Source organism: Podarcis gaigeae, assembly GCF_964106915.1.
Source record: "Podarcis gaigeae genome assembly, chromosome: 4".
Classification (NCBI taxonomy): domain Eukaryota; kingdom Metazoa; phylum Chordata; class Lepidosauria; order Squamata; family Lacertidae; genus Podarcis; species Podarcis gaigeae.
The window spans coordinates 108,391,508-108,417,883 of record NC_139677.1 but is presented as its reverse complement, the minus strand read 5'-3'; the positions used below and the strand labels follow the sequence as shown (position 1 = coordinate 108,417,883).

Genomic DNA, 26,376 nt, shown 5'->3' with positions numbered 1-26,376 from the left:
GTTTCTCCCCCTTTGCACGGCTTTTCAGTCATGGCCACCCAACTTTCAGGTGTAACAGCCAGGTGAGCAGGGGGCGCTTGGGCTAGGGTTAGAACCACTTTGAGGTTTTTATGACTTTTAGGAAAACAATCAATCAAACAAACAAACAAGGCCCTCTAGTGGTGTACCATAATAAAAGACAAAAGTGGAAAGGACCTAACAGAAGCAGAAGACATCAAGAAGAGGTGGCAAGAATACACAGAGGAACTATACCAGAAAGAAATGGATGTCTCGTATACCCCAGGTAGTGTGGCTGCTGATCTTGAGCCAGACATCCTGGAGAGTGAAGTCAAATGGGCCTTAGAAAGCACTGCAAATAACAAGGCCAGTGGAAGTGATGGTATTCCAGCTGAACTATTTAAAATTTTAAACGATGATGCTGTTAAGGTGCTACACTCAATGTGCCAGCAAGTTTGGAAAACTCAGCAGTGGCCAGAGGATTGGAGAAGATCAGTCTACATCCCAATCCCAAAGAAGGGCAGTGCCAAAGAATGCTCCAACTACCGCACAATTGCACTCATTTCACATGCTAGCCAGGTTATGCTTAAAATTCTACAAGGCAGGCTTAAGCAGTATGTGGACCAAGAACTCCCAGAAGTGCAAGCTGGGTTTCAAAGGGGCAGAGGAACCAGAGACCAAATTGCAAACAGGCGCTGGATTATGGAGAAAGCTAGAGCGTTCCAGAAAGACATCTACTTCTGCTTCATTGATTACGCAAGAGCCTTTGACTGTGTCGACCACAGCAAACTATGGCAAGTTCTTAAAGAAATGGGATTGCCAGATCACCTCATCTGTCTCCTGAGAAATCTCTATGTGGGACAAGAAGCTACAGTTAGAACTGGATATGGAACAACTGATTGGTTCAAAATTGGGAAAGGAGTACGGCAAGGCTGTATGTTGTCTCCCTGCTTATTTAACTTATATGCAGAACTCATCATGCGAAAGGCTGGGCTGGATGAATCCCAAGCTGGAATTAAGACTGCCGGAAGAAATAGCAACAACCTCAGATATGCAGATGACACCACCTTGATGGCAGAAAGTGAGGAGGAATTAAAGAACCTTTTAATGAGGGTGAAAGAGGAGAGCACAAAATATGGTCTGAAGCTCAACATCAAAAAAACGAAGATCATGGCCACTGGTCCCATCACCTCCTGGCAAATAGAAGGGGAAGAAATGGAGGCAGTGAGAGATTTTACTTTCTTGGGCTCCATGATCACTGCAGATGGTGACAGCAGCCACGAAATTAAAAGACGCCTGCTTCTTGGGAGAAAGGTGATGGCAAACCTAGACAGCATCTTCAAAAGCAGAGACATCACCTTGCCAACAAAGGTCCCTATAGTTAAAGTCATGGTTTTCCCAGTAGTGATGTATGGAAGTGAAAGCTGGACCATAAAGAAGGCTGATCACTGAAGAATTGATGCTTTTGAATTATGGTGCTGGAGGAGACTCTTGAAAGTCCCATGGACTGCAAGAAGATCAAACCTCTCCATTCTGAAGGAAATCAGCCCTGAGTGCTCACTGGAAGGACAGATCCTGAAGCTGAGGCTCCAATACTTTGGCCACTTCATAAGAAGAGAAGACCCCCTGGAGAAGACCCTGATGTTGGGAAAGATGGAGGGCACAAGGAGAAGGGGACGACAGAGGACGACATGGTGGGACGGTGTTCTTGAAGCTACCAGCATGAGGGAGGCAGTGGAAGACAGGAGTGCCTGGCTGCTCTGGTCCAGGGGGTCACGAAGAGTCGGACACGACTAAACGACTAAACAACAACAACAACAGTGGTGCATCAGTGAACGTGCTAGCTCAAAGCTAAGGCAAGGTCTGGTCTGGTTTCAAGGCGGATGGGGAGCTGCATGTTGAGATCCCTGCATTGCAGGGGGTGGACTAGATGAGCCTCGGGATCCCTTCCCACGCGACAAAGGAACTGGCCGCCGTGCAGCTGCAGCCCTGATCTCCCAAGGCCACTTGCCGGACTAGTCCGACCCCTGCACTTCCCGGGAGAGTTTCTCATTTGGGGCACTTGCCCCGAGGAGGGTGTGGAGGGGCTCCAGGGAAGCAAGAGGGAGAGAGACCCCCCCCCCCGAGGAGCCCGGAGGAAGGACCCTCTGCCGCTGCCCGGGAGGGGGCGCCCCTTACTCGGCAGGGCGTCGGGGGCGCAGGGCTCCATGGCGTCGTCGGGGCGAGGGGCGGCGAGGGCGCGCGGGACGCGTTGCTAGGGGCGCCCAACGGCCGGCGCTCCGTGGCCCCCGGGATGCTTAGACTCGCCCCGCCTCCGGGTCCCTTCGGAAAGTCCCGTCCTGGCCGCCGAGGCTGCCCGCACCCCCGGGGCATCGGCGTCAAGCGGAGGGCGAGGCGGCGCCGGACTGGGCAGTTGGCGCGCAGGTCTGGTCTGGAAACCCCCTTGCTCAGCTCCAGAGCAGGATCCCGCCTGTCTCCCTGCCCAGGGTCCTGCTCGCAGGCCCAGCCGCCCTGGCATTGGCAGGCTTTCTCGTGGGAAGGCTGGAGTTTTGCCTTGGACCACAGAACTTCTCTAGCTAGAAGCCAACTGAAGCAAAAGCGGGGAAAAGACTAAACATGAAAGGAAAGTGGGCCACGTATAGAGATTTATTGATCGAGGTAGAAAATAAGTTAAAATTAAAAACATTTGAAGAAATAAGAGCTAGTGACGGATTGGTTGCAATATCATCCGTTAAATGATGTGTTCAATGAGGAGAAAAAGAAGAATGGTTTTGATACAACAAGATCCAGACTGGAGAGAGAGCTATTGGATGATAAGAGGAAAATATTATCGAAAATGTACAAATTATTATTGGAATGGCATACCAAAGATGAAGAGGTGAAAATGGTAATGATACACTGGGGTAAAGATTTTGGATATAATATTCAGTTAGAACCATGGGAAAGGTTGTGGAATGAAGCTTATGGAACAAGGCAAAAGCATATTGGGAAATGATATATAATGAGTTGAAGAAAATGTAGAAGTGGAGTCGAAGTGGAGTGGGGTAGAAGTGGAAGGATCATTAGGCGCGAGTGATCATGCTCTTCTGAAGTTTACCATACAGCGCAAAGGAGCAGCCAAGCATACTAGGACTCAATTTCTTGACTTTAAGAAAGCCGACTTCATAAAACTTAGGGAAGTGCTGGGTGAGATCCCATGGACAGTAATACTAAAAGGAAAGGGAGTTCATGATGGCTGGGAGTTTGTTAAGAGGGAGATAGTAAAAGCACAACTTCAGGCAATACCAATGAGATGGAAACATGGAAGGTGCCTAAAGAAGCCAGGGTGGCTATCTAAAGAACTTTTAACTGAGTTAAGATTAAAAAAGGATGTGTACAAAAAATGGAAAAGGGGGAAACCACCAAAGAGGAATTCAAACAAACAGCCAGCACGTGTAGACACAAAGTCAGAAAAGCTAAAGCACAGAATGAACTCAGGCTTGCTAGAGAGGGTAAAAGCAACAAAAAAGGCTTTTATGGGTATGTTCGTAGCAAAAGGAAGAACAAAGAAACAGTGGGGTCACTCAGAGGAGAAGATGGTGAAATGCAAACAAGGGGACACAGAAAGGGCTGAACTCCTCAATGCCTTCTTTGCCTCAGTCTTCTCCGATAAAGAAAACAATGCCCGACCTGAAGAATTTGGAGCAAATGATTCAGCAGAGGAAACACAGCCCAGAATAACTAAGGAGATAGTACAAGAATACTTGGCTAGTTTAGATGTATTCAAGTCTCCAGGGCCAGATGAACTGCATCCAAGAGTATTAAAAGAACTGGCAGATGTGATCTCAGAACCACTGGCAGTCATCTTTGAGAATTCCTGGGAAACAGGCGAAGTCCCGGCAGACTGGAGGAGGGCAAATGTTGTCCCTATTTTCAAAAAGGGGGAAAGAGAGGACCCAAATAATTACCGCCCAGTCAGTCTGACATCAATACCAGGGAAGATTCTGGAGCAGATCATTAAGCAAACAGTCTGTGAGCACCTAGAAAGGATTCCTGGGATCACCAATAGTCAGCATGGATTTCTGAAAAATAAGTCATGTCAGACTAACCTGATCTCGTTTTTTGACAGAATTACAAGCCTGGTAGATGAAGGGAACGCAGTGGATGTAGCCTACCTTGATTTCAGCAAGGCATTTGACAAGGTGCCCCATGATATTCTTGTAAAGAAGCTGGTAAAATGCGGTCTTGACTAGGCTACCACTCAGTGGATTTGTAACTGGCTGACTGACCGAACCCAAAGGGTGCTCATCAATGGTTCCTCTTCATCCTGGAGAAGAGTGACTAGTGGGGTGCCACAGGGTTCTGTCTTGGGCCCGGTCTTATTCAACATCTTTATCAACGACTTGGATGATGGACTCAAGGGCATCCTGATCAAATTTGCAGATGACACCAAACTGGGAGAGGTGGCTAACACCCCAGAGGACAGGATCACACTTCAAAACGACCTTGACAGATTAGAGAACTGGGCCAAAACAAACAAGATGAATTTTAACAGGGAGAAATGTAAAGTATTGCACTTGGGCAAAAAAAAAAAAAAAAAATGAGAGGCACAAATACAAGATGGGTGACACCTGGCTTGAGAGCAGTACATGTGAAAGGATCTAGGAGTCTTGGTTGACCACAAACCTGACATGAGCCAACAGTGTGACGCGGCAGCTAAAAAAGCCAATGCAATTCTGGGCTGCATCAATAGGAGTATAGCATCTAGATCAAGGGAAGTAATAGTGCCACTGTATTCTGCTCTGGTCAGACCTCACCTGGAGTACTGTGTCCAGTTCTGGGCACCACAGTTCAAGAAGGACACTGACAAACTGGAACGTGTCCATAGGAGGGCAACCAAAATGGTCAAAAGCCTGGAAACAATGCCTTATGAGGAACGGCTAAGGGAGCTGGGCATGTTTAGCCTGGAGAAGAGGAGGTTAAGGGGTGATATGATAGCCATGTTCAAATATATAAAAGGATGTCACATAGAGGAGGAAGAAAGGTTGTTTTCTGCTGCTCCAGAGAAGCGGACACGGAGCAATGGATCCAAACTACAAGAAAGAAGATTCCACCTAAACATTAGGAAGAACTTCCTGACAGTAAGAGCTGTTCGACAGTGGAATTTGCTGCCCAGGAGTGTGGTGGAGTCTCCTTCTTTGGAGCTCTTTAAGCATATGTCAGGAGTGCTCTGATGGTATTTCCTGCTTGGCAGGGGGTTGGACTCGATGGCCCTTGTGGTCTCTTCCAACTCTATGATTCTATGTGTAAGTACACCTTTGTTAAAAAGCCAGAAGCATTTTTATTGAGTCTAGTGGGTGAAGAGATGCCATAGGGTGATCAAAACTGTTTATGCATGCAACAACCGCAGCAAGAATCCTTTTAGCCCAAAAATGGAAACAAAAAGAAATACCAAGGAAAGAATAGTGGCAGATGAAGATGATGGACTTTGCGGAATTGGAGAAGCTGACCGGAAAAATCCAAAACCGACGTGATCAAGCTTTCCAAAAAGACTGGAGTAAATTTATAAAATACTTGAAGGACCATTGTAAGCAATTAACAACACTAGAAGGGTTGTAAGAAGACTTGTATTGATAATTGTCACTACCCTTTTATATTTATTTAAAAATTGTGATATTCTGAATGAAACGTAAAATGGAAATTGAATAAATCCTGTCACAGAAATTACAGGGGGGGGCACATATTTAAAGTTAAATGTTACAAATATTATGCCTGAATGTATCCTTTCAACTTGACAGCTCAGGGAAGTTAAAGGTAAAGGTACCCCTGCCCGTATGGGCCAGTCGTGTCCGACTCTGGGGTTGCGCGCCCATCTCGCTTAAGAGGCCGGGGGCCAGCGCTGTCCGAAGACACTTCCGGGTCACGTGGCCAGCGTGACAAGCTGCATCTGGCGAGCAAGCGCAGCACACGGAAACGCCGTTTACCTTCCCGCTAGTTAAGTGGTCCCTATTTATCTACTTGCACCTGGGCTGCTTTCGAACTGCTAGGTTGGCAGGCGCTGGGACCGAGCAACAGGAGCTCACCCCGCTGCGGGGATTCGAACCGCCGACCTGACGATCGGCAAGTCCTAGGCGCTGAGGTTTTACCCACAGCGCCACCCGCTAGTTACCTAGCTTTAAATATAATATAAAATCAACTCCTTTGCCAGTTTCCTTCATTCCAAAGCTATTTTCCCCTTAAAAAAGGACTCCAGGAAGTTCTTAAAAAAGGACTCCAGGTGACAATTGCTGAGCTGATTGTTGGCCAAGGAAAGCCTAATCCCATCACCAGACCAGCCAAGGGGCCAGACATGCTATTGTACTTTGGCTGGTGGGACTTCAGAGGTGTTTGCCTCTGCTAATCTTATACCTGAGTCTTGCCCTGCCATGTCTGCTTATGATAATCTTGTACCAGTGTAACCCCTGCCTACCCCTCCCCTTTTGTGAGATGTAGCGATGATGTAGCAAGGATGCTGTACGAACTGTATTCTGGGATATGGTGGGAAAGTTTTAAAAGTCTTTGTCACCCCATCCTCGGGGTTCAAAATTCCTCCTTGAACCTGTTGCACAATGAACTTTGGTCTACAGCTATTTCCTCCAGTTGGGGGCTGGACTCCTTCCTTTATTCCGCAGGGACCCGCGGGCTCCGCTCAACCAGCTGGGGGACTGAGCAGCCTCGCACCTAGATTTTTCCGTAACAATGCTGTGATATACAAATGAATTTTGAAAACCATGAGGTGGGCGGGAAGTCAACAGGCTCGTATGAGCAAAAGAAGTAAAGTGGATAACGAAGATGTGTTTAAATATTATAAAATGGAAAATTAATAAAAATATTATTAAAAAAGAAGCCGTATCTTGTGTTCCCCCTGCCCTCTTCCTGGTCCAACCAGCTCTGATCCAAAAGGCTCGAGACTATTTCCCACACAAGCAGCTGTAGATCTGGAAGAGTCAAAGGAAGGTGGGCTTCTCCCTGAGTGCATCTGCCGCCCCCCCCCCCATACTCCCACAAATGACTGCAGTTCCACTGGCTTCTGGAAAAAGGGCCAGCGCCACCTCACTGTACCAGGTGGCTCTACGCAGGAACGCAGGTAGCTGCCTTATAGAGCGCCGGTGCACTGGCCCACTGCATGGAGCTTAGGTGGCCCCAGGGTTTTCCCTGGGAATGAGGGCAATGAAGCAACCATTCTGAATCAGACTGAACATGGGTTGGAGCTCAATGTCCAGCCTACCAAGGGGCAACAACAAAGAAGTTCTGGTACATGCTCTGGTTATCTCCTGCGTGGACTACTGCATGCACTCTATGTCATGGGAAATGCAATCCAGAATGCGGCAACCACACTGGTGACTGGGAACAGCCGCTGGGACCATAATATACCAGTCCTAATGCATCTTCACAGCCTCCCAGTATGTTTCCAAGCACAATTCAAAGTGTTAGAGCTGACCTGGGCAGCAGGGGGCCTTTAAGACAGTGGCGTCCTCCCTGTGGAACGCCCTTCCATCAGATGCCAAGGAGATAAAGAACTATGCTACTTTTAGAAGACATCTGAAGGCAGCCCTGTATTGGGACGTTTTTAATGTTTACTGTCTCACTGTGTTTTTCTGTTCTGCTGGAAGCTGCCCAGAGTAGCTGGGGCAACCCAGTCAGATGGGTGGGGCACAAATAATTAAATTATTGATAGTAGTACCAGCCCCACTGACAAGCATCTGCTCTTAGGGGTTCTAGGCAGAGGTCTCTGTGAGCCAGCAGGGATTGAACTTGGGACCTTCTGCATGCACAGCATTTCCCGCCCTGCTACTGGGCCACGATGGTCCTTCTTGCGAGCGCCTTTGGCGCAGGAGCAGCAAGGCCCTTCCCCCCATCCATGCGCCCTGGACTGTGTGGTCTGCTCTTGGAGATCCATGATTTCTTTTGCCAAATGCTTGATGGAACTGGGGGGGGGGGCACATCTCCAAATGCCACACAAACACCAACCTGCATTTGGTCCACATGAAGCGGCACCATCCCTGCTTCAGGGGGTCACGGCTCATGTGGCAGAGTCCATCCAGATCCCTTCTCCATACCCACAAGCCACGCTGTGGTGGCCACAGCACCAGAATTCCCAGCAAACCCTTTCCTCAGGGGCCCACCCTGCTCAGCACCCACCACCTCAAATCAGAACTTGGAATAGCAGGCGGTGGAGGGGGAGCGGAGCCTGGAGGTGAAGAAGGGAGCCTTGCTACTTCCAGCTCTGCTCTCAAGCTGAAGTGTCAAGGAGCAGCTGGTTGAGGCCCCGCCACCCCAGGGCTCCCTTCAGGCAAGCAGCATGGAAAGCACCGCCCAGGGCCAGCACAGCATTCTCACGCACAAGGTGTCCCAGAAAGTGGTTTTATTGTCCCCAGGAGCGGTGTGCTCTGGGATGCTCCTGGAGAGATGGGCCCCAGAAGGAGCAGCTGCCCACGACGCCCCGGAGTCCAGTCGCGAGGGGGGGGGCATCTCTGGGGGCAAGCGGCCCGGGGAGGGGCTCCCTGGAGCGGCAGCCCCGAAGCAGCCCGGGCGGGCGGCGCCGAGAGACCAAGCAGCGCGGAGGTGCCGTCAGGAGGCGCTGACCACGCTGGGCCCCGGCAGGGCGGGAGGCTCCGTGGGCGGGAGGGCCGCTTCCTGCGCGGCGGCCTCGTAGTCGGAGATGCGGCGCTGGACGAGCGAGGGCATCAGGCGGACGTAGGCGGCCATCAGGCGGTGGTTGGAGCGCACCAGCTTCCCCGCGCAGCCGTCCAGGCAGCTCTCCTGCGGGGGGGGGGGGAGAGAGAGAGCTCAGCCCGGCGGGTCTCGGGGTCCCGGCGCCCCGCTTCCCTCCCTCCCTGCCGGGCAGCGCTCACCTCCTCGCCGGTCAGCGCCCGGTAGTTCAGGTTGGAGACGCAGCGCTGGAAGCAGAGCTCCGTCATCTGGTTGTAGGCCAGCAGGAAGTCGCGCAGCTGCAACGAGAAGGCCAGGCTGGGAGGGAGGGAGGGAGGGAGGGAGGGAGGGAGGGAGGGGACCCCCCCCCGGCGCATCCCCACGAGCCCCGCGGACGCGTGTCGCCCGGAAGAGAGTCTCCGCGGACTCCCCGCCCCCCGCCCGCCGCCCGCGCCCCCCGCCCGCCTCTCACGCCGCGCAGTTGCTGCTGCTGCTGCTGCTCCATCTTCTTCCTCCTCCTCCTCTCGGGGCTTCCGGATCCACTTCCGGCCTGGCCGAGGCCCCTCCTCCTCCGGCGCCGGGGCGCGTGACGTCGTTTCCGGTGTGCCCGGGGCCCAACGCGGATCCGACGCCCGGAGCCTCCGGGAGCCGCCAGGCAGGTGCGCCGCCGAGCGGAGCGGGAGGGAGCCGGAGCCGGAGCCGGAGCGACGCCGAGGCCGCTTCCCGGGCGAGGGAGGCTCCTCTCCTCCTCCCCGCGGCGCAGCTCGCCGGGAGGCGGGGTCGGCTCCCCCTGGGGCCCCCAGGCCGGGGCTCCGCTTCCTGCACCGGCCGGCCGGGCCGCCCCCCGCGCCCGCCCCCTCCTTCCCGGCAGCCCAGGCCGAGAGGGCAGCTTGGCACGGCCGGCAGGTGCGCCCACCCAGCGGGCACGGCCTGCTTCTCCGGAGGGGCCGAGCGAAGCCGAGGCAGGGGGTGCCCTCGGGGCCAGGCGCGGTCCGGGGCTGAGGGCCCGAGGGGGGGGGGGCAGATGGAACATGGCCAGAAGGGGGCGCCACTCCGCTCCCCGTGCTGCCCCACATCTCCTCTGCGGCTGAGGGAGCCAGAGAGGGGGCTCGGGGGTCCCTGCTGGCTGAGAGGCCCCGAGGATGGGGGGGGGGCCCTTCTGAAGGACAGAACGGCTCCCCTCTCCTCTCCAGCAGCGCCATCATGGGCAGGTGGGAAGGAGGGAGGGTCCTGTCCCGATCTGGCAGGGGTCTTGGTTGTGGGGCAGGAGATTCCGCCCTCCAAGTTGGCAGGTTCCCAGGGAAGTTCACAACAATACATTGCAATTTACAGATGTGTACCACCTCCCTCCCCAAAAAAACCCACAGCATTAAGCAAATACCCAAAAGCAAACCTGGCACCTGGCCCTGCCCTTCCTGCCAAGGCTCCTCGGTGGCCACGTCAACCACCAGCCCGGAAACTCTGCATGTTCCTGGAGTGGGCAGGGAGCTGTTCCCCCTCCCCCTCGCTCCCCCACCCCAATGCACATGCCAACGGGACCCTTGGAGGTGACACGCCATGGCTGCCCACCAGTTCTGAAAAGAGGCTGCCTGCTTTGGGAGGGGCACTGAGGTTCAAGCAAGAAGGGGGGAGGGGCAGCACTGGGCCCCATCTGGGTTGGCTTGCAGGAGGTGCTGCTGCTGCCCCCGCCAGTTCTGCTTTGGAGGGTTGTGTGCTGATGGCCCCCTTGTGCCCCCTGGATTTGGCTCCCTTGAGCTGATGCTCTGTGCTGCGTCTGTGGCTCCTTCGCTGCCTCAGGCACGTGGGACGGGTGGTGTGGCATCTCTGCCCATGCCCCAGTGTCCTGGACCCGTGGGCAGGCCTTGTCATCCCACACCACTTCTGCCCCAGGGGAGTGGCTGCCCAGGAAGGGGGAAGCCCAGGTACTGAGAGACAAGACGCGTCTTGGGGGCTGCCCCCCTTGCATCCCTCTTCCTGCGGCCGTGTGCTGGGCAAGTCAGAGCTCATTCTGGCAGGTTCCTGTTGAAGTCGCCCCCCCCCCCCCGGTTCCTGGATGAGGCTGGTGCCACTAGGAAGGCGACAAGTTTTGTGCTGGAATGCCCCCTGGGGGGTGGCATTCTTCCTGGCACTATTGTTAAACTTTCTGACCTGACCCAGATGCCGCCCCGGCTGTAGGTGGTTCTCTTAGTTTCTGGAGTGAAGAAGGGTTTTAAGTGGGGGCCTCCTGCCTTCTTGTTGGTCTGTCCATCTGCCTCCGAGGTTTGCTGGGCCTCTTCTCTTCTCCTTCCTGCATTTGGGAGAAGAAAATGCCATGGGAGGCTGAGATGCCCAGGCAGTGTAGAATAGTGGGTAGACATGGCAGCCTGTCTGAGGGCAGTGGTGTAGTAGCTGGACTGCTTCAGGCGCAACCAATGCTCGGGCCGTCTCAAACACCTCAGGCCCACAGAGGCTGAGGAATAGGCCCCGCTTCCAATCCTTTGATACTGCTGTCAGCTCGTTGGCTTGGAGGCAGCAGTCAGACTGAGCGAGGTAGGAGTCCCATGATTCAGAGGCTGGCGCAAACGGTGGTAGAGGCACAAGTGAAGCCATGATTCCGATGCCCAGGCAGCTGCTTTCTCTGTGGGGGGGGGGGTGCTGGGAATCTATGGGGTTTCAGGGGCTGTTGGGGAGTGATGGGGTGGAGTTGGCATTAGGGGGGAAGCAGGGAGCACGTTCTTTTCTCTTTCCAAGAAAGGCTTTTGGGTACATTGATGGGGAAACCAGGCCCACTTTGCTTTTTCTTCAAATGGTGGTTCCAGTCGCACCTGAGAAGTCAAAGGGGGCCTCGCAAAGGAGGGAGAGAAGGACGGGAGATTGGCACTGGGAGGGTTGCCAGCGTGGTGCCCCTCTTGTGCTCCCTGGTTTCCCGCAGGCTCCTCTTGGCCCAGGTGGTCCACTGGCCAAATCCAGGCGTCAGGGAACAAGACCGGCGTGCTCAGCAGAGCAGGTCTGGGAAGAGGCGTCCGCCTGGGGCCATCGGAAGGCAGCTCTTTGCTCCTGAAGACAAAAACGCCCCTCCCTGGGGGTGTCTGCCCCGGGGTCTCCTGCTGCCCTTTGCCCCTGCTGCCAGCCCCCGCCCAGGCATTCAGGGTGGACAGTGGAGCCCCTTCTTCTGCCCCTGGTGCCTGAGCCCCCCTTTTTTCCTGGCCCCTCCAGACCCTGAGCATGACCGACGGACTGATGAGCAAAGCAGCCACCATGGAGATTCCAATCCATGGCAACGGAGACTCCCGGCGTCTCGCTGAGGACGATGGTCTGGAGCAGGTAACGGGGAGGGGGTAAGAATGGGGGGGGGGGGTCCACTGATGTCCCAGGCGCAGTGTGTGGGGCTTGCAAGGGAGAGATTTCTGGGGGGCTCTGTAAGCTGAGCTCTGATGGTTATGGGGCAGGGGAGGGAGTGGGATGGTTCACTTGCCTGTGGGGCCCCCACCCTCATTCTAGCAGTCCAGTTTGACTCCCAGCTGCAAGGGAGCCAGTTCCTGCCCCCCCCCATTCAAATGCTGGTTCCCCGCAGGCCACTGATTTTGGGGAACCAGGCCCTGCTGCAGAGCAGCCACCCCGGTTGAGGGGACGCTGCTGGGCCTGCCTGGCGCCCCCTCCCCTCGGGCTGGGCTCTGCCACGTTCCCTTTCTCCCGCTGCAGGACCTCCAGCAGGTGATGGTGTCGGGGCCCAACCTGAATGAGACCAGCATTGTTTCCGGGGGCTACGGGGGCACCGCCGAGGGCATCATCCCCACCAGCGCCATCAAAGGTCAGGCCGCCTAAGAGAATCGCCGTGCTGCTCTCCGCGCGGGGAGGGGGCCAGTCTGCCCACAGCTGAGCCCTGCCTGCCCGCAAAGGGCATCAAGCACCCGTTAGCAAGGCCCCTCCCTCTACCCCCCTCCTTCGAGACGGGCCTCCTGCAGCCTCCCTTTCCCCTGACCCCCAGGGATGAGGAAGGCACCTAGCTCAGCCAGCACCTTGCCTGGGGAACTATGCCCGCCTCGTGCTCCTCTGGGAGCCTGGCATCATGTGCTCACGCCACCCTGTCTGTGTCTGCCGCAGCTCATCAACCCCCCTGTGTTATCCTGCACCCCCTCCATGGCTCCCCCCTCCTCCTCCCCCCACCCTGCCCGGTGCCCATCTCTGCCCTGCCCTGGGCCCCCTCCATTTCAGGCTCTCTCGTTCCATCTCACCCACCCCGAAGACCGCTCATCTCCCCCAGCCCGTCGGCTGCCAGCCGGATAGCCAGCCAGGCAGTCGCTGCGTCAGGTATTGCCCTATCCCTGCCCCCAAAAGCTCATGGGAGCGGTTGGGGTGCAGCCTTCCAGGGGAATGTAGGCGAGGCGGAGAGATGTTTTCCTGCCCCTCTTTCTGCCTCCTCCATGGGGCAGCATTGGGGGACCTGCCCCTTCCCCCTGCTCAGGAAGCCCCCTGCCCGCTCGGCCCTTGCAGGTTCCAATTTGCACCAGCCGCACTCCAACCCGGCCCTGGCAGGCGAGGAGGCCACGCGGGGCATCGCGGTGGAGAAGTTCGATGTCGTCAAGAAGTGGGGCATCAACACCTACAAGGTGAGCGGGGGGGGGGAGGCGTTGTCTCAGCCCCAGGAAGAGGGGGCGGTGGTGGGGCTCAGCCTGAACCAGGGAGGTGCCCTCTTCCTCACACGGATCGGTCTCTTGCTTCTGGATCGATCCCCTTTGGCCCACCAGCAAGTCTGCTTTGGGGGCTGCCTTGGGAGGCGGCTGCAAAAGGCGGGGGGCAGCCACTAAGCCACTGGTCAGCTCCCACCCAGAGGGCAGGAAGAGAGGGGCGGCCTTTTCAGCTGCGGCCCCTTTGCACAAGGCTTTCCCGGTCACCTGCTCTTCCTCCATCTGGCAGCTGCGCTCCGCACGCCCACACGCCCTTGCTCTTTTAGGTCCCTTGGGCAGCTTTAGTGATCCTGGGAAGGGACCCGGGGGGTCATCTAGCCCAACCCCCTGCAGGGCCAGGGGATCTTCCGCTCCGGGCGAGGCTCCCCAGCTGCCCCTCCTCTTCTCCCTCCGCAGTGCACAAAGCAGCTGCTCTCGGAGCGCTTTGGGAGGGGCTCTCGGACCGTCGACCTGGAGCTGGAGACGCAGATTGAGCTCCTGCGGGACACCAAGCGCAAGTACGAGAGCGTCCTGGGCCTGGCCAGGGCCCTCACCAACCACTTCTACAGCCTGGTGCAGACGCAGCACGCCCTGGCCGACGCCTTCTCCGACCTCAGCCAGAAGTCCCCGGAGCTGCAGGTGGGGAGCGCGCCCCACGTCCTTGGGGCAGGGGGGAGGCAGGATGGCCCAGATGCCAGGCGGAGGGGAGGCCCCCGTCCTGCCTCTGGGGCCGTTTCCAAGGGCATCGGAAGCAGCTACAGCCACAAGGCAGCCACACGCCCCCCAGGAATGGCCCCCCGCCTGGAGGGCTTTGAAAGAGGATTGGGCAAATGTGTGGGGCAGGAGAGAGCCATCAAGGCTTGATCCAGCAGACTGCCCTGGGGGGGTTTCTTGCCTTTGGTCAGCCCCCTTTTCAAGGCCCCCACCCCCCGCAGGAGGAGTTTGGCTACAACGCAGAGACCCAGAAGCTGCTGTGCAAGAACGGGGAGACCCTTCTGGGGGCCGTCAACTTCTTCGTCTCCAGCATCAACACGCTGGTCAACAAGACCATGGAGGACACTCTCATGACCGTCAAGCAGTATGAGACGGCCAGGTGGGGCTGCAAGCGGGGGGGGGGGGGGGGCTCCAGGCAGGGCTCGGCAGATGCCCCGCTGCCAGTGGGTGCCTCTTTCCGGGGGGTGCAGGGGGGGTTGTGCCGCTGCTTTGACACTCCCCCCCCCCCCGTGCAGGCTGGAGTACGACGCCTACCGCACGGACCTGGAGGAGCTGAACTTGGGCCCTCGGGACGCCAGCACCCTCTGCCGCCTGGACGCCGCCCAGGCCCACTTCCAGGCCCACCGCGCCAAGTACGAGAAGCTGCGGGCGGACGTGGCCGTCAAGCTGAAGTTCTTGGAGGAGAACAAGGTGAGGGGGGCTCCTGTCCATGCCTGGGTCCAGGAATCCCAGCCAGAGCATTCCTGGCCTCTGCTTCCAGGCCAGGCAAGAAGAGTCCAGGAGGGGCGCAGGGGGGGGGGCTTCCTTGGGTGGGGGGCGGAGGTGGGCAGCAGGACGACCAACCATCCCGGGGGGAGAACAGAAAGTCCTTCACGCAGCACAGAGCTGAACTGCGGAAGCAGTGATGCCCTGCGGCCCCCTGAGATGCGCGGCTGGGCCCTGGGGGCTCCTGGCCTGCTCCAGGCGGCTCCTCTGACGCCCCCCCCCCCCGTTGCAGGTGAAGGTGATGCACAAGCAGCTGCTGCTCTTCCACAACGCCATCTCGGCCTACTTTGCCGGCAACCAGCAGCAGCTGGAGCAGACGCTCAAGCAGTTCAACGTCAAGCTGAAGAGCCCCGGAGCAGAGAAGCCCTCGTGGCTGGAGGAGCCGTGAACTGCCAGCCCCCTCCCCGGCCCCCTCCCCGCCCCCCTGCTCCCGTCATGGACCTGGACTCCGCGGGGAGGGGGCTGAGCTCCGGCGCCCCCTCGCCCCCCTCTGGAGCAGAAGAGGCCGGCCGGGTGAGGAGGGGGGCCTGGCCGGCAGAAACAGTCTCTCCTCTCCCCCCACCAGCTTTTCCTGCGGCTGCTTGAGGGGCAGGGGACTCTCCCCCCACCCCAGATTTTGCTCTTGGCTCTGGAGAAGGGGCCCCCGCCTCCACCACCTCCTCCAGGCCACCCGGGCCGGCACTTTTGACACACTCCATGGTGGCGCTGGTGGGAAACAGCCACAAAAGAGGGGCTGGCATTTTGGGAAGAGGGGGAAGCGGGGTTCTCTCTCTTGCCACAAGGCAGCTCCAACCCCACACTACACATTTCTTGCCCCCCTTGCTGGCATAAACAGAGGGGGGGGCGTCATCCTCTGGCCCCCAGCTGCTGTTCTGCTCCAGTACTTTTTTCATGGGGGGTGAAATGGGGGTCCTGCGTTTGGGCAGCTCTGACCTCTCCCTACTTGTGCTCCAAATTGTGGTGGTGGGGGGGCTGTGTGCAGGAGGCCTCGGACTGGATGTGCTGCTATTGGGGTGGGGGGTGAATGTGAGGATCCCAAGCTGGGATTGCCCCCCTCCCAGTATGGACCAAAAAGTAGCAGGGCTTCAGCCTTGCGGGGAGGGGGTGTCTGTGCGTGTGTGTGTGCGTGCGTGCGTGTGTTTTACGGCCAGTACCCCTGTGTTGTGTTCCTAGGTGAGGGGGCTCCATGGGGGTGGCGGCAGGGGGGCACCAGGTGAAGGAATGGGTGCTTCTCCCTGCTGGGTCCCCCAACCCACTCTGTAAAGATTCCAGAATAAACGGTACGAATCTGAGCCTGCCGTGCTCCTGTTGCTGACGCCAGGGGAGCCCTCAGCCTGGCACACTCCTACTCTGTGGCAGCCCCCCCCCCATCATTGCTCTTGATCTGTGTGGGATGGGGGGGGCAGGCAGGCAGGCAGTAGGAGGAGGTGCCCAGCAAGACCCCCATACTGCAAGGGGTTGGACTAGAAAACCCTTTGGGTCCCTTCTGATTCTGTCCTCCTCCTCCCCTGCTTGTCTCTCCGGTGAAGCCTGCCTGGTCTGGCCGCTGCATTGGAGGAAGCGGGGGGCCAGGGAGGGCCTGCCTCTCTCCCCTGAGGGTCAGCCAGATGCCCTCACAAGGCTCCCTTCCAGAAGGGGCTCCTGCCCGCCCCCTTGAGAGACCCCCTGGCTCCTCCTTCTGGGCTCCCCCAGCTCCAGATCACCAGCCAAGGCCCCCTGCCCCATGTAGTCTGTTGCATTTCAGTCGAAGAAGCATGACTTCCATTACTAAGGAATGATGGAGAGATCCAGGAGGAGGAGGAGCCGGTGACCTTGGAGACAATCAAAAGGGTTGCGTAGAAATAAAGTGCAATGTTCTGTTTCTAACTGGAGAAAAGCTCTTATGTGGGGATCCCTTCTCCGGACGGAGGGGGGGGGGGATTCCCTCTGGGGCACACGGGGGAGGGGCAAGAGAGCTGGCCAAAGCTGCCTCAGCTGACCTGAGAGTGGACTGCCATTCCTCAAGCCCAGCTGGCTGCCCCGTGGCACCGGCAGGACCCCCTGGAGTGCATGTCTAGGGCCCCTAAGAGGCAGGCAGAGGGTTCTTGGCCTAGTGGTGGAGAGCAGGAGCCCTGCGGGATCAGGCCACAGACCTATTTCCAGGGTGGGAACGCTCAGGCCTGGTGGCCCAAGGCAGCTCTCCAGGCCTCCCCTCCCTCACTGGCCCTGCTCCCTGCTTCTCTGTGGCATGGCTGGGATGGGGCTTTGAAAAGGGGGGGGTACGGAAGAGTGAAGTCTTCCTCTTCCTGGGAGGGTGCAGGGCCAGGCGAGGGAGCCCAGAGATGTCAGGAAAGCAGCAACGGAGCTTAGGGCAAGCACAGAGCTTGGAGAGCCAAGTTCCCAGTTCCAGCCTCAACGAGCTATTCTGGAGAAAGCAAAGGCGGCTGTGCTGGCTCCTTTGTTCTCAGAATAGTGCCAAGGTGACCCCTCCTCTTGAGGTTCGAGAGAGAAGTGGGAGGAAGCTGTAGAACAGGATGCAACCTAGGAAGTAGCCTGAGCAGCAGGGAGCTCGGCTCCAGAGGTGAGAAGCGCAGGGACAGCGCTGGGACTCCCTCTTTCCTGTGCAGACTTTCGCAAGCTGAGTTGCACCCAAGTCCAACGTAAAGCCGCCTGTTGCCTGGGGAGGGGGGTGTCTCTGGTTTTTGCATGATTTGTCACTCCTCTTGTCCTGCCCACACTTGCACCTGGGGGGGGGGGTGTTTGGTGAAAGTTTGTTTCATTTGGACAAGACTTCATTTCCCAAGAGAAGCCGCCTTGCCTCCAATAGCTGCTTCTTGGCGTCTTTCTTGATCTGCAGCTGAGCTCCTAGTGTGTTTTGGGAGCACGGGGCCATCCAGGGATGCAGGACAAAGTCCTTCGTGCAGCACAGTTAAGCTATGGAACTCCCTCCCACAGGAGGCCGGGGGTCACCAGCTTGGATGGCTCTGAAAGAGGAGGGGGCAAATTCAAGATTGCAACAACAGGATATCATAAAAAGAGGAATCCTGCTACCTGCAATCTCTGAGATCAGCGACAGCCTCACCATAAAATGCCTGAGGTTCCTTCACAAATTGGCAGCCCCCCCCCCACTCCCTCACCTATTGCAGGCCCAAAAAGAGGGGGCAGGGGGGGAGAGGAACACTTGTGGGGCTCGGGCAGGAGGCCAGGAGAGGACTCCTAAGTGGTGCTAGAAGCAGGAGCCCCACAGCCTCCACCCCAAAGGCCTTGGTTGGTGGGGGCACTATAGGGAGAGCTCCAAGAAACAGACCCCCCTCCATATCTCGGTTCCTTGGAAAGGAGCGTCTGGGAGCACGTCGAGACACGCCAAAGGAAGCAGCGTCCAGCCCTCGCCACGTCCAGCAGACCGCTACCCAAGCAATGGCATGCGGAAGGCGGGCTAAAGGGCCCCTGCAGGACCCAGGAGTCCGGCCGCTCCCTCTCTTGTAGTTCCGCCCCCGCCTCCCTCTCAGGTTTCCGGCCGTGGGGACACCTGGAAAAAAATTGCTGGGGGGCGGGGAGCACAGAAGGAATGACGTCTATTTGTAGGCCGGGGTGTGGCGCACACCTTAATATCTCTGAAAGAAAACCTCTGATGTGACGGAGTCAAGCAATTGGGGGGGGGGTCCTTGGTTGGGGACCTCCCGCCCCCCCCGTCATCAGCTGAGATACGGCCGCCTCTGCCCTTTTCCAGCCACCAGCTGAAAAATAACGCTTAGGGACCTGAGATGATGAAGAAGGCACAGTTGTTCGCCCCGTCGCGGCTCGGCAGCGCCGCCTCCAGGATGGACGCCAAGGCAGCCCTCGGTTGCCGCGGGACAGGGGCGAGCGAGTCTTCCTGGACCTCACCAGCCTTGCTTTGTGTAGGCAAGCCAGGACTGTCCACTCCGGTGGGGAGCGGGAGGGGCGGCGTCGGTGGCGGCCCTTTCCCGTCGGGGCTTCTTTGAAACCTGCGTGAGCTGCGGGGCAGAGGCCTGGCCTGGGCAGCAACAAGGCGTCGGCGTCGGCGTCTGGGCGCCATCCTCGCCTGGCTTTCTCGGTCTTATCCCTCCGTGCGCTAGCTCTGGGCTTCATCAGGAAGAGGCCGATGCTCCCGCCCCGTCCCTTGCCGCTCAAGCCCTCAGGTGATACGTCTAGAGTCGGGCTGGGTGGGGCACGTCCGAGGCCGCCCCCTTCCGATGACTCCCTGACGCCGTGGGCTGGGAGCGGACATCCCCGACGGCTCTCGACGCGCCTGTACTGTACTCTCGTCTCTTCCTACCGACAATGGTGACCGTCCGAAGCTCTCCCGCCTCGCCCACAGACTGGACGGGCCCGGCGGCGACCCCCGACGCCGACGCCTCCACCCTCTCGACGGCTTCTCTGCCCCCGGACCCCGCGGCTGCCTCGCCGCCGCCTCCGCTGCCGCCGCCCCCGCCCCCGCCCGTCGGCTTGAGCCCCGGAGCGCCACGGGCCTGGCCGGGCGGGGAGGGTTGCTCGGGGCGGCGGGCGGCGCGGCTGCGCAACTTCAACTGGGAGGCCATCCCGGCAGAGCGCATCCGGGGGCGCCACAACCTCTGGACGGCGCCCGGGCGGCGTCGGGGCGACGGCTTCCCCCTGGATCTCGCCCTCCTGGAGGAGCTTTTCGGGCAGCGCCCGGAGCCGCCCGGGGGGAGCCTGCGGGGCCAGCCGGCGGCAGAGCAGGTGAGCCCGACGGGGCGGCCGGCGGCGCAGCCGGCTTCGCCCTCCCGAGGGCGTTCAGAAGGGGCCCCGGGAGCCGCGTGTGTAGCCGCCTGTCTGGGGAAGTGGGGGGTGTGTGTGCCAGACGCTGCCTTGAGAAACGAGAGAGGGTTGTGTGGCCCATCTCCTGAGGCCCAGAGTGTGAGCAGAGTGGAGGGAGAAAGGTGTGGGGCTGGCCTACTCTCCCCCAGGACGAGGGGACCTGGCATGGTTGGGGTGGGGGGAGAGGGAGCCACCCAGGTCAGTCCCTGGCTCAGTCCCCAACTGAGAGGATCCAGCGGAAGGAGAGGGGAGCGTCTGATCTCTCTTCTCCTGGTGAGCGGCTGCCTGTCAGGGCAGAGGCAGGACCCCGAGAGCCGGGAGGGCCAGTTACCTGGTTTTGTCCAAGCTAGCTGCCTTTCTTGGGACCCCCTGCCCCTTGATGTGAAATCCAACTATTGGAGCCTTGAGCCTTGGAGCTGGGCTGGGGGCTCAGTGCCATTTGGGTGGCATCTTTCAAGGGTGACGCCTGCCCTGGTTGGATGAGAGAGCAGGGAAGCAGCAGGAATGGTGGATCTTGTTTGGAAGAAAGTCTCTTCCCAGAAGGCAGCTGCCCAAGTGAAGCAGGACTGGGCTCTGGGCTTCCAGGAAGGTGCTGGGACAGGATCAGGACCTCGGTGGTGCAGAGAAGTTTGTGTGTGTGACACGTGGTGGCCGGGAGAGGCTGCGCTTCCTTGCTCAAGTCCTTCCCTGCTTCTCTCCCTCCAGGTCTCCCTGCTGGACTCCAAGAAGATTCTGAACCTGGGCATCTTCCTCAAGCAGTTCAAGAGGTAGGCGGCAGGGCAGGCAGGCGGGAGGGCGGCTGGGCTGGACCACCGGAGGGGAGGGGAGGGCTTTGGCCAGAGCAGAAGGGGCCAGCCCAGGTAAGGGAGCTGCCTCCTCTCTCTTCCCAGGCCGGTCCAGGAGATTGTGGCCGATATCCAGGATGGAGCAGGAGCCCTTTACGGGGCGGAGAAGCTGCTGGAGCTGACAAAGATGCTGCCTGATGCGGAGGAGGTGACTGCTGGGAAATGGGCGGGGGGGGGGAGGCTTGCTCTGCTCCCCATCTCCCAAGTGACACCTCCCCTTTTCTCTTTGGGAAGGCCAAGAAGCTGGCTGCGTTCCGAGGCTGCCAGAGCCGCCTCTCGGAGGCTGAGGTCTTTGCCCTGCTCCTCGTCCAGGTGCCCAGGTGAGAGGGTTGGCGTGGGTCCAGGGGGGAGCAGAGGCTTCAGCCGGCCCTTCTGATCCTGCTGGGCTGCCCCAGAGCAGAGGGACAGGATGGCCTCCTCAAGGACCGGGAAGCCAAGCCTGGTGAGGAACGGTTGAGGGAGTTGGGGATGTGTAGCCCAGAGAAGAGAAGGCGGAGAGCGCTCCTCAGATATCTGGAGGGCCAATAAATAAAGAAATAATTAAGGGTGGAAGATGGAGCTGTTTTCTGCTTCTCTGGAGGGCATGAAACAAGGGAGTCAACTCTCAAGAAAGGAGATTCCAGCTAAACATGAGGAAGAACTTTCTGGTGTGTTTGATTCCCTGAGAGGTTTTTGAGCAGAGGTGGTGTGGCACCAGTCAGGGCTTCTTGAGATGCCATTCCTGGGCTGCAGCGGCAGGACTAGAGGATCCTTGAGTCCCTTCCAGCCCAGCGGTTCCATGATTCCCTCCTTCTCTTTCCCCTCCAGCTACGTCCACCGTCTGAAGCTCCTGGTCTTGCAGGAGGAGTTCTTCCCCCAGCTCAACTCGCTGCAGTCGGCCATCCAGATTCTGACAGAGGCAGCCCTAGGTACCCATGGGGAGGGGGGCACCTGAGTCCTGGGCATGTGGCTTGACTCTCCCCCCTCAGGACGGGCTGGGAGGTGAATGAGAGGGGCCAGACATTGCCAGGAGGCTGCAGAATGGCTATCAGATTGTCCTGGTGGCAATGCAAAATTCTGAAGTGGGGATCTGTTGGCCATTCAGTTGACAGGGCTGGTGTCCCAGAGGGAATGTAGGGTCACTGGAGTCACCTGCAGGGGTGCCATCCCACCCCCCTTAACCAGTATGGACTGGATTGATCTCTGCCGCCCCCCTAATCTCATTCCCCCTCCCCTCCCCCAGAGTTGTTGGAGTGTGAGGAGCTGCACGAACTCCTCCAGCTGGTGCTGAAGGCAGGAAACTACATGAATGAGGTGAGGGGGCTTGGCTGGCGGGGGCAGGGGGCAGGGGGGCTGCCTCTGGTCTGGCAGGCAGGAAATGCCGCCCTCTTGGGTCAGCCTCCAGGCCCCATGGGGGGTTGGGAGGGCAAGGGGGTTGAGGGGTCCCCAGGTGTAGGGGGGTGCTCCACTCCCGGCGTGCCTCGGAGGTGGCTCTACCTGGGCAGGAGGTGGCGCCCAGCTTCCCTGCTTCTCAGCCATCCAGCTGGCAACGGGGGCACCTCCTGGCACCCCCACAAAAGCCTGCAACAGAGGGCAGAGGACCTGCCCTTCAGCAGTGGCGCAACCTGGCCCCTGAGTCTTTGCTCTGAGCACCGTGGGCAGTTGGCACCTGGCCAGCCAGGGCTTCTTTGGGTGTTGGGCTGGTGAAAATGTGGCTTTGGGGAGGGGCATGGACAGTGGCAGCGGCAGGGCGTGACCTGCGGCAAAAGAGGCTGGCTGGTGGGCTGGGATGCCCCAGCCTGTGACTCCACCTGAGGACAGCCCTGTTTCCAGAAGGTTTCGATGTTTGATGAGGATGTTTATCTGTGTTTTTGTTGGAAACTGCCCAGAGTGGCTGAGGCAACCCAGTCAGATGAGTGGGGTATAAATTCTTCTTCTTATTATTCTTAATAGACTGGTGTCCCCTCTCCCTGCAGGGAGGCTACGCTGGCTCTGCGCTGGGCTTCCGCATGTCCTCGCTGCTGAGGCTCACGGACACCAAGGCCAACCGGCCAGGAATGGACCTTCTGCACTTTGTTGCCCTGGTGAGCTCTGCCAGCCCATGAGGGGGCACAGCGGGTAGGAAGGGGGCCTGTGGGGTGTGCCCCATGTGGGTGGTGCCCTCAGCAAATGCTGGCAGAAGGAGGGCCAGAAAAATGACTCCTTTCCTCATGATCGATCCTTAGCGTGGAATTTGCCCCTTTCACAGCTGCCATCCATGGGGTTGACATCTCCAACGACCCATCCACTATGACCCCAACATCTTGCTCCTGGTCTGTGTATATATATGTGTGAAATTAAGATGGTTTTGCCCCAGCTTGCACTCTTTACACCTGTTCACATTGAATTGCTTTTGCCATTGGGACACCCATTTCCTCTGTTTATGAAGAGCTCCAAAAGGACCTCTGCAATCTCTTTATTTATTTATTTTACCATCCTGAACAATTTAGCATCATCAACACTGCTCACCTCTTGCTCCAGTTTAAAAACAGATACCGGTCCTTTGGCCAGTCTGTTAGTTCCTCTTCTCAGTTTCCTGTTCTGGAAGAGGATCGGGGCCACCTTGGCCCTTGTTTTCTCCCCGTGGGGCGGAAGGTGTTGTGCTTTCCCCATGGACTCTAATCAGCTTCCTGGCTGAGCGGGGACTGAGCCAGATTCCCCCTTCCACTCTTCCTCCCCTTTCTCTGCCTTGACCCTGCAGGACAGGGCAAGGTCTCCAGGGCTGACTCACCACCTCCTTATCCTTGCAGGAGGCAGAGAAGAAGGACCCGACTCTCCTGCAGTTCCCCAGCAAGCTGCAGCATGTGGGGCCTGCTTCGCGGTGAGGAAGGGCAGTGCTCTGTGCCCCCATGAGGGGGGGAATGGGAATGAAGGAGTTGGGGGGCATCCCTTCCAGTTCCTACCCTTGCTCTCTTGTCTTTCCTGCTGGGCCTTCTGAAGCGGACTGGGCTTGCAGCTGGGGGGGGGGGTAGTCTGGCAGTCTGGGGGGCATGAAGCAAGTGCAGCTCCCCAACACCTTGTGTGTTCCCTTCGCAGGATCGTTGACCAGGAGGTGATGGTGGAGCTGGAGAGCCTAGGGCAGCGCCTTCTGAGTGCCCAGGGGGAGCTGGAGGGCCTGGGCCTGGGTGCCCAGCTGGGGCCCTTCGTGCAGGTGGCTGCGGTGGAGCTGCAGGCCGTCAGGGCCTCCCAGGAGGGCCTGAGCCAGACCGCAGCCACCCTGTGCGACTTCCTCTGCGAGGACCCTGAGACCTTCAACCTGACTGAGTGCTGCCGCATCTTCCAGTCCTTCGGGGAGCGCTTCCTGGCTGCCGTGCAGGTAAAACCTGCCCCCAACGCGCTGGTGGAGTGGTGGCTTGAAGGGGGCAGTCTATGGGCCTCTGGAGGGACATAGGAAGGCGTCTTATAGCTACTCTGGCCATTGGCAGCAAGGGCTCTCCGGGGACATTCCCAGCCCCCTCTGCTGGTGCCCCTGGTGGGAACTGAACCCGGAGCCCTCCCCAGGCTGCTGAGCTAAGGGCCCTCCCCCTGCTCCTTCTCTCCCCTCCCCCAGCCCTGATCACACATGAACCTTCCCCCCATCTGGAGGGCAGTGGTGGGAGCAGGGGACTCCTCTGAGGTGGGGAGGCAGGTCCAGGCTGGCTTAGAGCCCCAAAACACCACCACCCCAAACTGGCTTAGAAGTAGAAAACCAAATTTGCTAGAATAATAGCTAGAATAGAGATAGACTTGTAACCATTCAAGCAACAAACATACTCAGGTGCCATGTGCAAAACAAAGGCTGCTCAGCAAAGAGCATTTTCAAATCAAAGCCACAACCCATCAGTCCGAAAAGCTGCATGATGTAAAATAGCACTCCAATTACAATGTGTGGTAAACCATAAAAATTAGAAAATATCAGTCTCATACTATACTTTACCCAGTCATACAAAACGGTTTGCAAGATAAAGAAAGTGCCTGATGAAGCAGTGTGCAGCGAAACCTGTAGTATATCCAGAGAAGAACAGGTCTCCTTTTGCCCCCTTGCGCTATTCTCACCAGGGGGTGGGTTTGATTTGCCTTCCCGTGATTGATCCATGCACACGGCTTTGTGTTTCCAACTCAAGACCTATTGAAGAACATCTCATCCAGTTCAATCTTTGAAAAACAGCTTTGAAAAACGTTTTCATATTCTCCAGTGTGCTACCCTTGCCGTTGTGGCGGCACGGGGTTGCCGTTCTGTGATTGGACTTATGCTACTTGTTGAACGGATCATTTATCCAGTCTGTATAACGTTTATTGCACATGTAACTTGTTAAGATACAGTTGTACATTCATCCATTCCATGTTTACAGTATCTCCAGGCTTTGTTTTGCACATAGCACCTTAGTGTGTTTGTTGCTTGAATGGTTACAAGTCTATCTCTATTCTAGCTATTATTCTAGTAAATTTGGTTTTCTACCTCTAAGCCAGTTTGTGGTGTTTTTGTTTTGTTGCGTTGGCAATTGGGGCAGAGACTGTGGGTTGGGTTCCTTGCAGTGGCTCTGCCCGGGGCACCTGAAGATCCTTGCATGGCCTCCCACTTTGCTGTGGCTCCAGCACCCCCTGCAGAGTGCAGGATCAGCTCCTGGCTCCCTCCTTCACGCAGCACATAGTGGAACTGCGGAACTCCCTCCCACAGGAGGCAAGGCGGCCACCAACCTAGTTGGCTTGAAAGGAGGATTAGACAAATTCCTGGAGGCAGAGAGGTATTTGGAAGGCAGCTAGCCAAGGTGTCTCTGTTCTGGGAAGCGCAGGAGGGGAGAGGTTTGGTGCTTGGAGGGGTTCCCTGGTTGGCCCCGGTGAGAACAGGATGCTGGCGCAGATGGCTCTTCTTCTCATGCCCTCCTCCTCCTCCTTCCCCCCAGGACAACCAGGCCCGGGAGGCCGCTGTGTGCCGGCAGCAGCGCCAGGAGCGCGAGCGCAAGGAGAAGCAGAAGCGGCGCTCCATCGCCAGCTGCTCGGCCCGCGAACCTGGCCTGCAGGACGTGGAGCTGGACCTCTTCTTCCTGCGGCCCCCTCGCTCCCGGAGGCGCAACCGGTCCCAGCAGGGCCTCCGCCCCGCCCTGGAGAGCCCCCAGAGCACCAGAGAGAGGGCCCTGCCCCTCGGCCGGCGGAGACACACGCTCACCGCCCTGCCCCCCTGCATAGAGCCCCCCAGGCCAGCGGAGACGGAAGCTGCCCCAGCCACCCCCACCCTCCCCACTTCCACCCCCCCTGGCTGTGGCAAGAAGGCCGGGGGGCTCTTTGGGCAGGGCCTCAAGGCCTTCCTCAGGTCCCCCCCCCTGGCCACAGTGGCCGCCTCCCCCCAAGGCCCTGTCTCGCCCGAAGCCCCCAGCGGCTTCCGCTTCCCCACCCTGTTCCAGAAGAAGACCCCCCAGGAGGGTCCAGAGCTCCCCACCTCCCCCCTGTCTTCCCCCAAGGACGTCTCTGCCCTGGTGGGCTTCTTCCGCCGCCTGAGTGTGGGGGAAAAGCCATGGCAGGGAGCCCAGCTCTGAGACGGGGCGGCTGGGAGGGTCCCAGGGCAAACCTGCTGCCAGGCAACCCCTCCCCCAGAACATGGGGCACCAGTTGGGGGGGGCCTTCTCTCCCGCTGCCCACCTTGTACTGCCTCCACTCAAACTCTGCACTAGCCTAGAAGAACTGGTGTCTTGCTGCTCCCCTCCTGTCCCCCCCCCGTCCTTGCAGGATCAGCCCCTCTTTCTCAGGCCACAGAGCCAAGGGCTGCAGCCGGCAGTTTTAAAGTCTTCCCCTTCCACACCAATAAAACACTTTTATATTCTCTCATCTCCCCCTTTTAAAAACTGTTCTGTCCGTTGACTCTCAATAAATTTTTTTGGAGCTATTTCTTGCCTGAGTGTGATCTGAGCTTTTGCAAACTCTTCCTTCCGGGGTGGGCTGGGCTGGGGGGGGTGTTTTAAACTGGCGAT

At 58.2% G+C, this 26,376-nt stretch overlaps 4 protein-coding genes across 9 annotated transcripts in view; 2 read left to right on the top strand and 2 right to left on the bottom strand.

Annotated features, from left to right (window-relative positions):
* DNHD1 (dynein heavy chain domain 1) overlaps positions 1-26,376 on the bottom strand; it is a 75,612-nt gene that overhangs the window by 45,259 nt on the left and 3,977 nt on the right. For 3 of the 4 annotated variants that reach the window (XM_083735709.1, XM_083735712.1, XM_083735711.1), the window contains exon 1: positions 2,176-2,225. The exons of the other annotated variant lie outside the window; for it this stretch is intronic. In XM_083735709.1, coding sequence (XP_083591835.1) covers positions 2,176-2,206 — 31 coding nt within the window. In that variant the 5' untranslated portion in view covers positions 2,207-2,225. Of the gene's footprint in view, positions 1-2,175; positions 2,226-26,376 lie in introns of those variants that run through there. 4 annotated transcript variants of the gene reach the window in all.
* Positions 8,366-26,376, bottom strand: part of TIMM10B (translocase of inner mitochondrial membrane 10B) — a 236,887-nt gene continuing 218,876 nt past the window's right edge. The window contains exons 2-4 of one of the 2 annotated variants that reach the window (XM_083737597.1): positions 9,140-9,160; positions 8,871-8,966; positions 8,366-8,778 (exon numbers count right to left, since the gene is read on the bottom strand). In XM_083737597.1, coding sequence (XP_083593723.1) covers positions 8,587-8,778; positions 8,871-8,966; positions 9,140-9,160 — 309 coding nt within the window. In that variant the 3' untranslated portion in view covers positions 8,366-8,586. Of the gene's footprint in view, positions 8,779-8,870; positions 8,967-9,139; positions 9,263-26,376 lie in introns of those variants that run through there. The other variant, XM_083737596.1, reaches the window with a different exon arrangement.
* Positions 9,245-16,658, top strand: ARFIP2 (ARF interacting protein 2). Of its 2 annotated transcripts, XM_083737120.1 has the most exons (9): positions 9,245-9,326; positions 11,863-11,970; positions 12,349-12,457; positions 12,862-12,957; positions 13,141-13,256; positions 13,731-13,952; positions 14,249-14,406; positions 14,543-14,717; positions 15,025-16,658. In XM_083737120.1, the coding sequence occupies exons 2-9, from the start codon at positions 11,872-11,874 to the stop codon at positions 15,178-15,180; spliced, it is 1,131 nt and encodes a 376-aa protein (XP_083593246.1). In that variant the 5' UTR covers positions 9,245-9,326; positions 11,863-11,871; the 3' UTR covers positions 15,181-16,658. The 2 variants fall into 2 exon arrangements, with proteins under 2 accessions (XP_083593246.1, XP_083593247.1); XM_083737121.1 differs by lacking the exon at positions 12,862-12,957.
* On the top strand, positions 19,074-26,252 carry LOC310842807 (FH2 domain-containing protein 1-like; the record flags this gene model as incomplete). The annotated part of the gene is made up of 10 exons (XM_083734946.1): positions 19,074-19,490; positions 20,274-20,335; positions 20,459-20,561; positions 20,648-20,733; positions 21,221-21,321; positions 21,636-21,706; positions 22,369-22,476; positions 23,182-23,252; positions 23,468-23,747; positions 25,315-26,252. 10 exons carry the CDS (start codon positions 19,074-19,076, stop codon positions 25,942-25,944), a joined length of 1,929 nt encoding a protein of 642 aa, XP_083591072.1. The 3' UTR covers positions 25,945-26,252.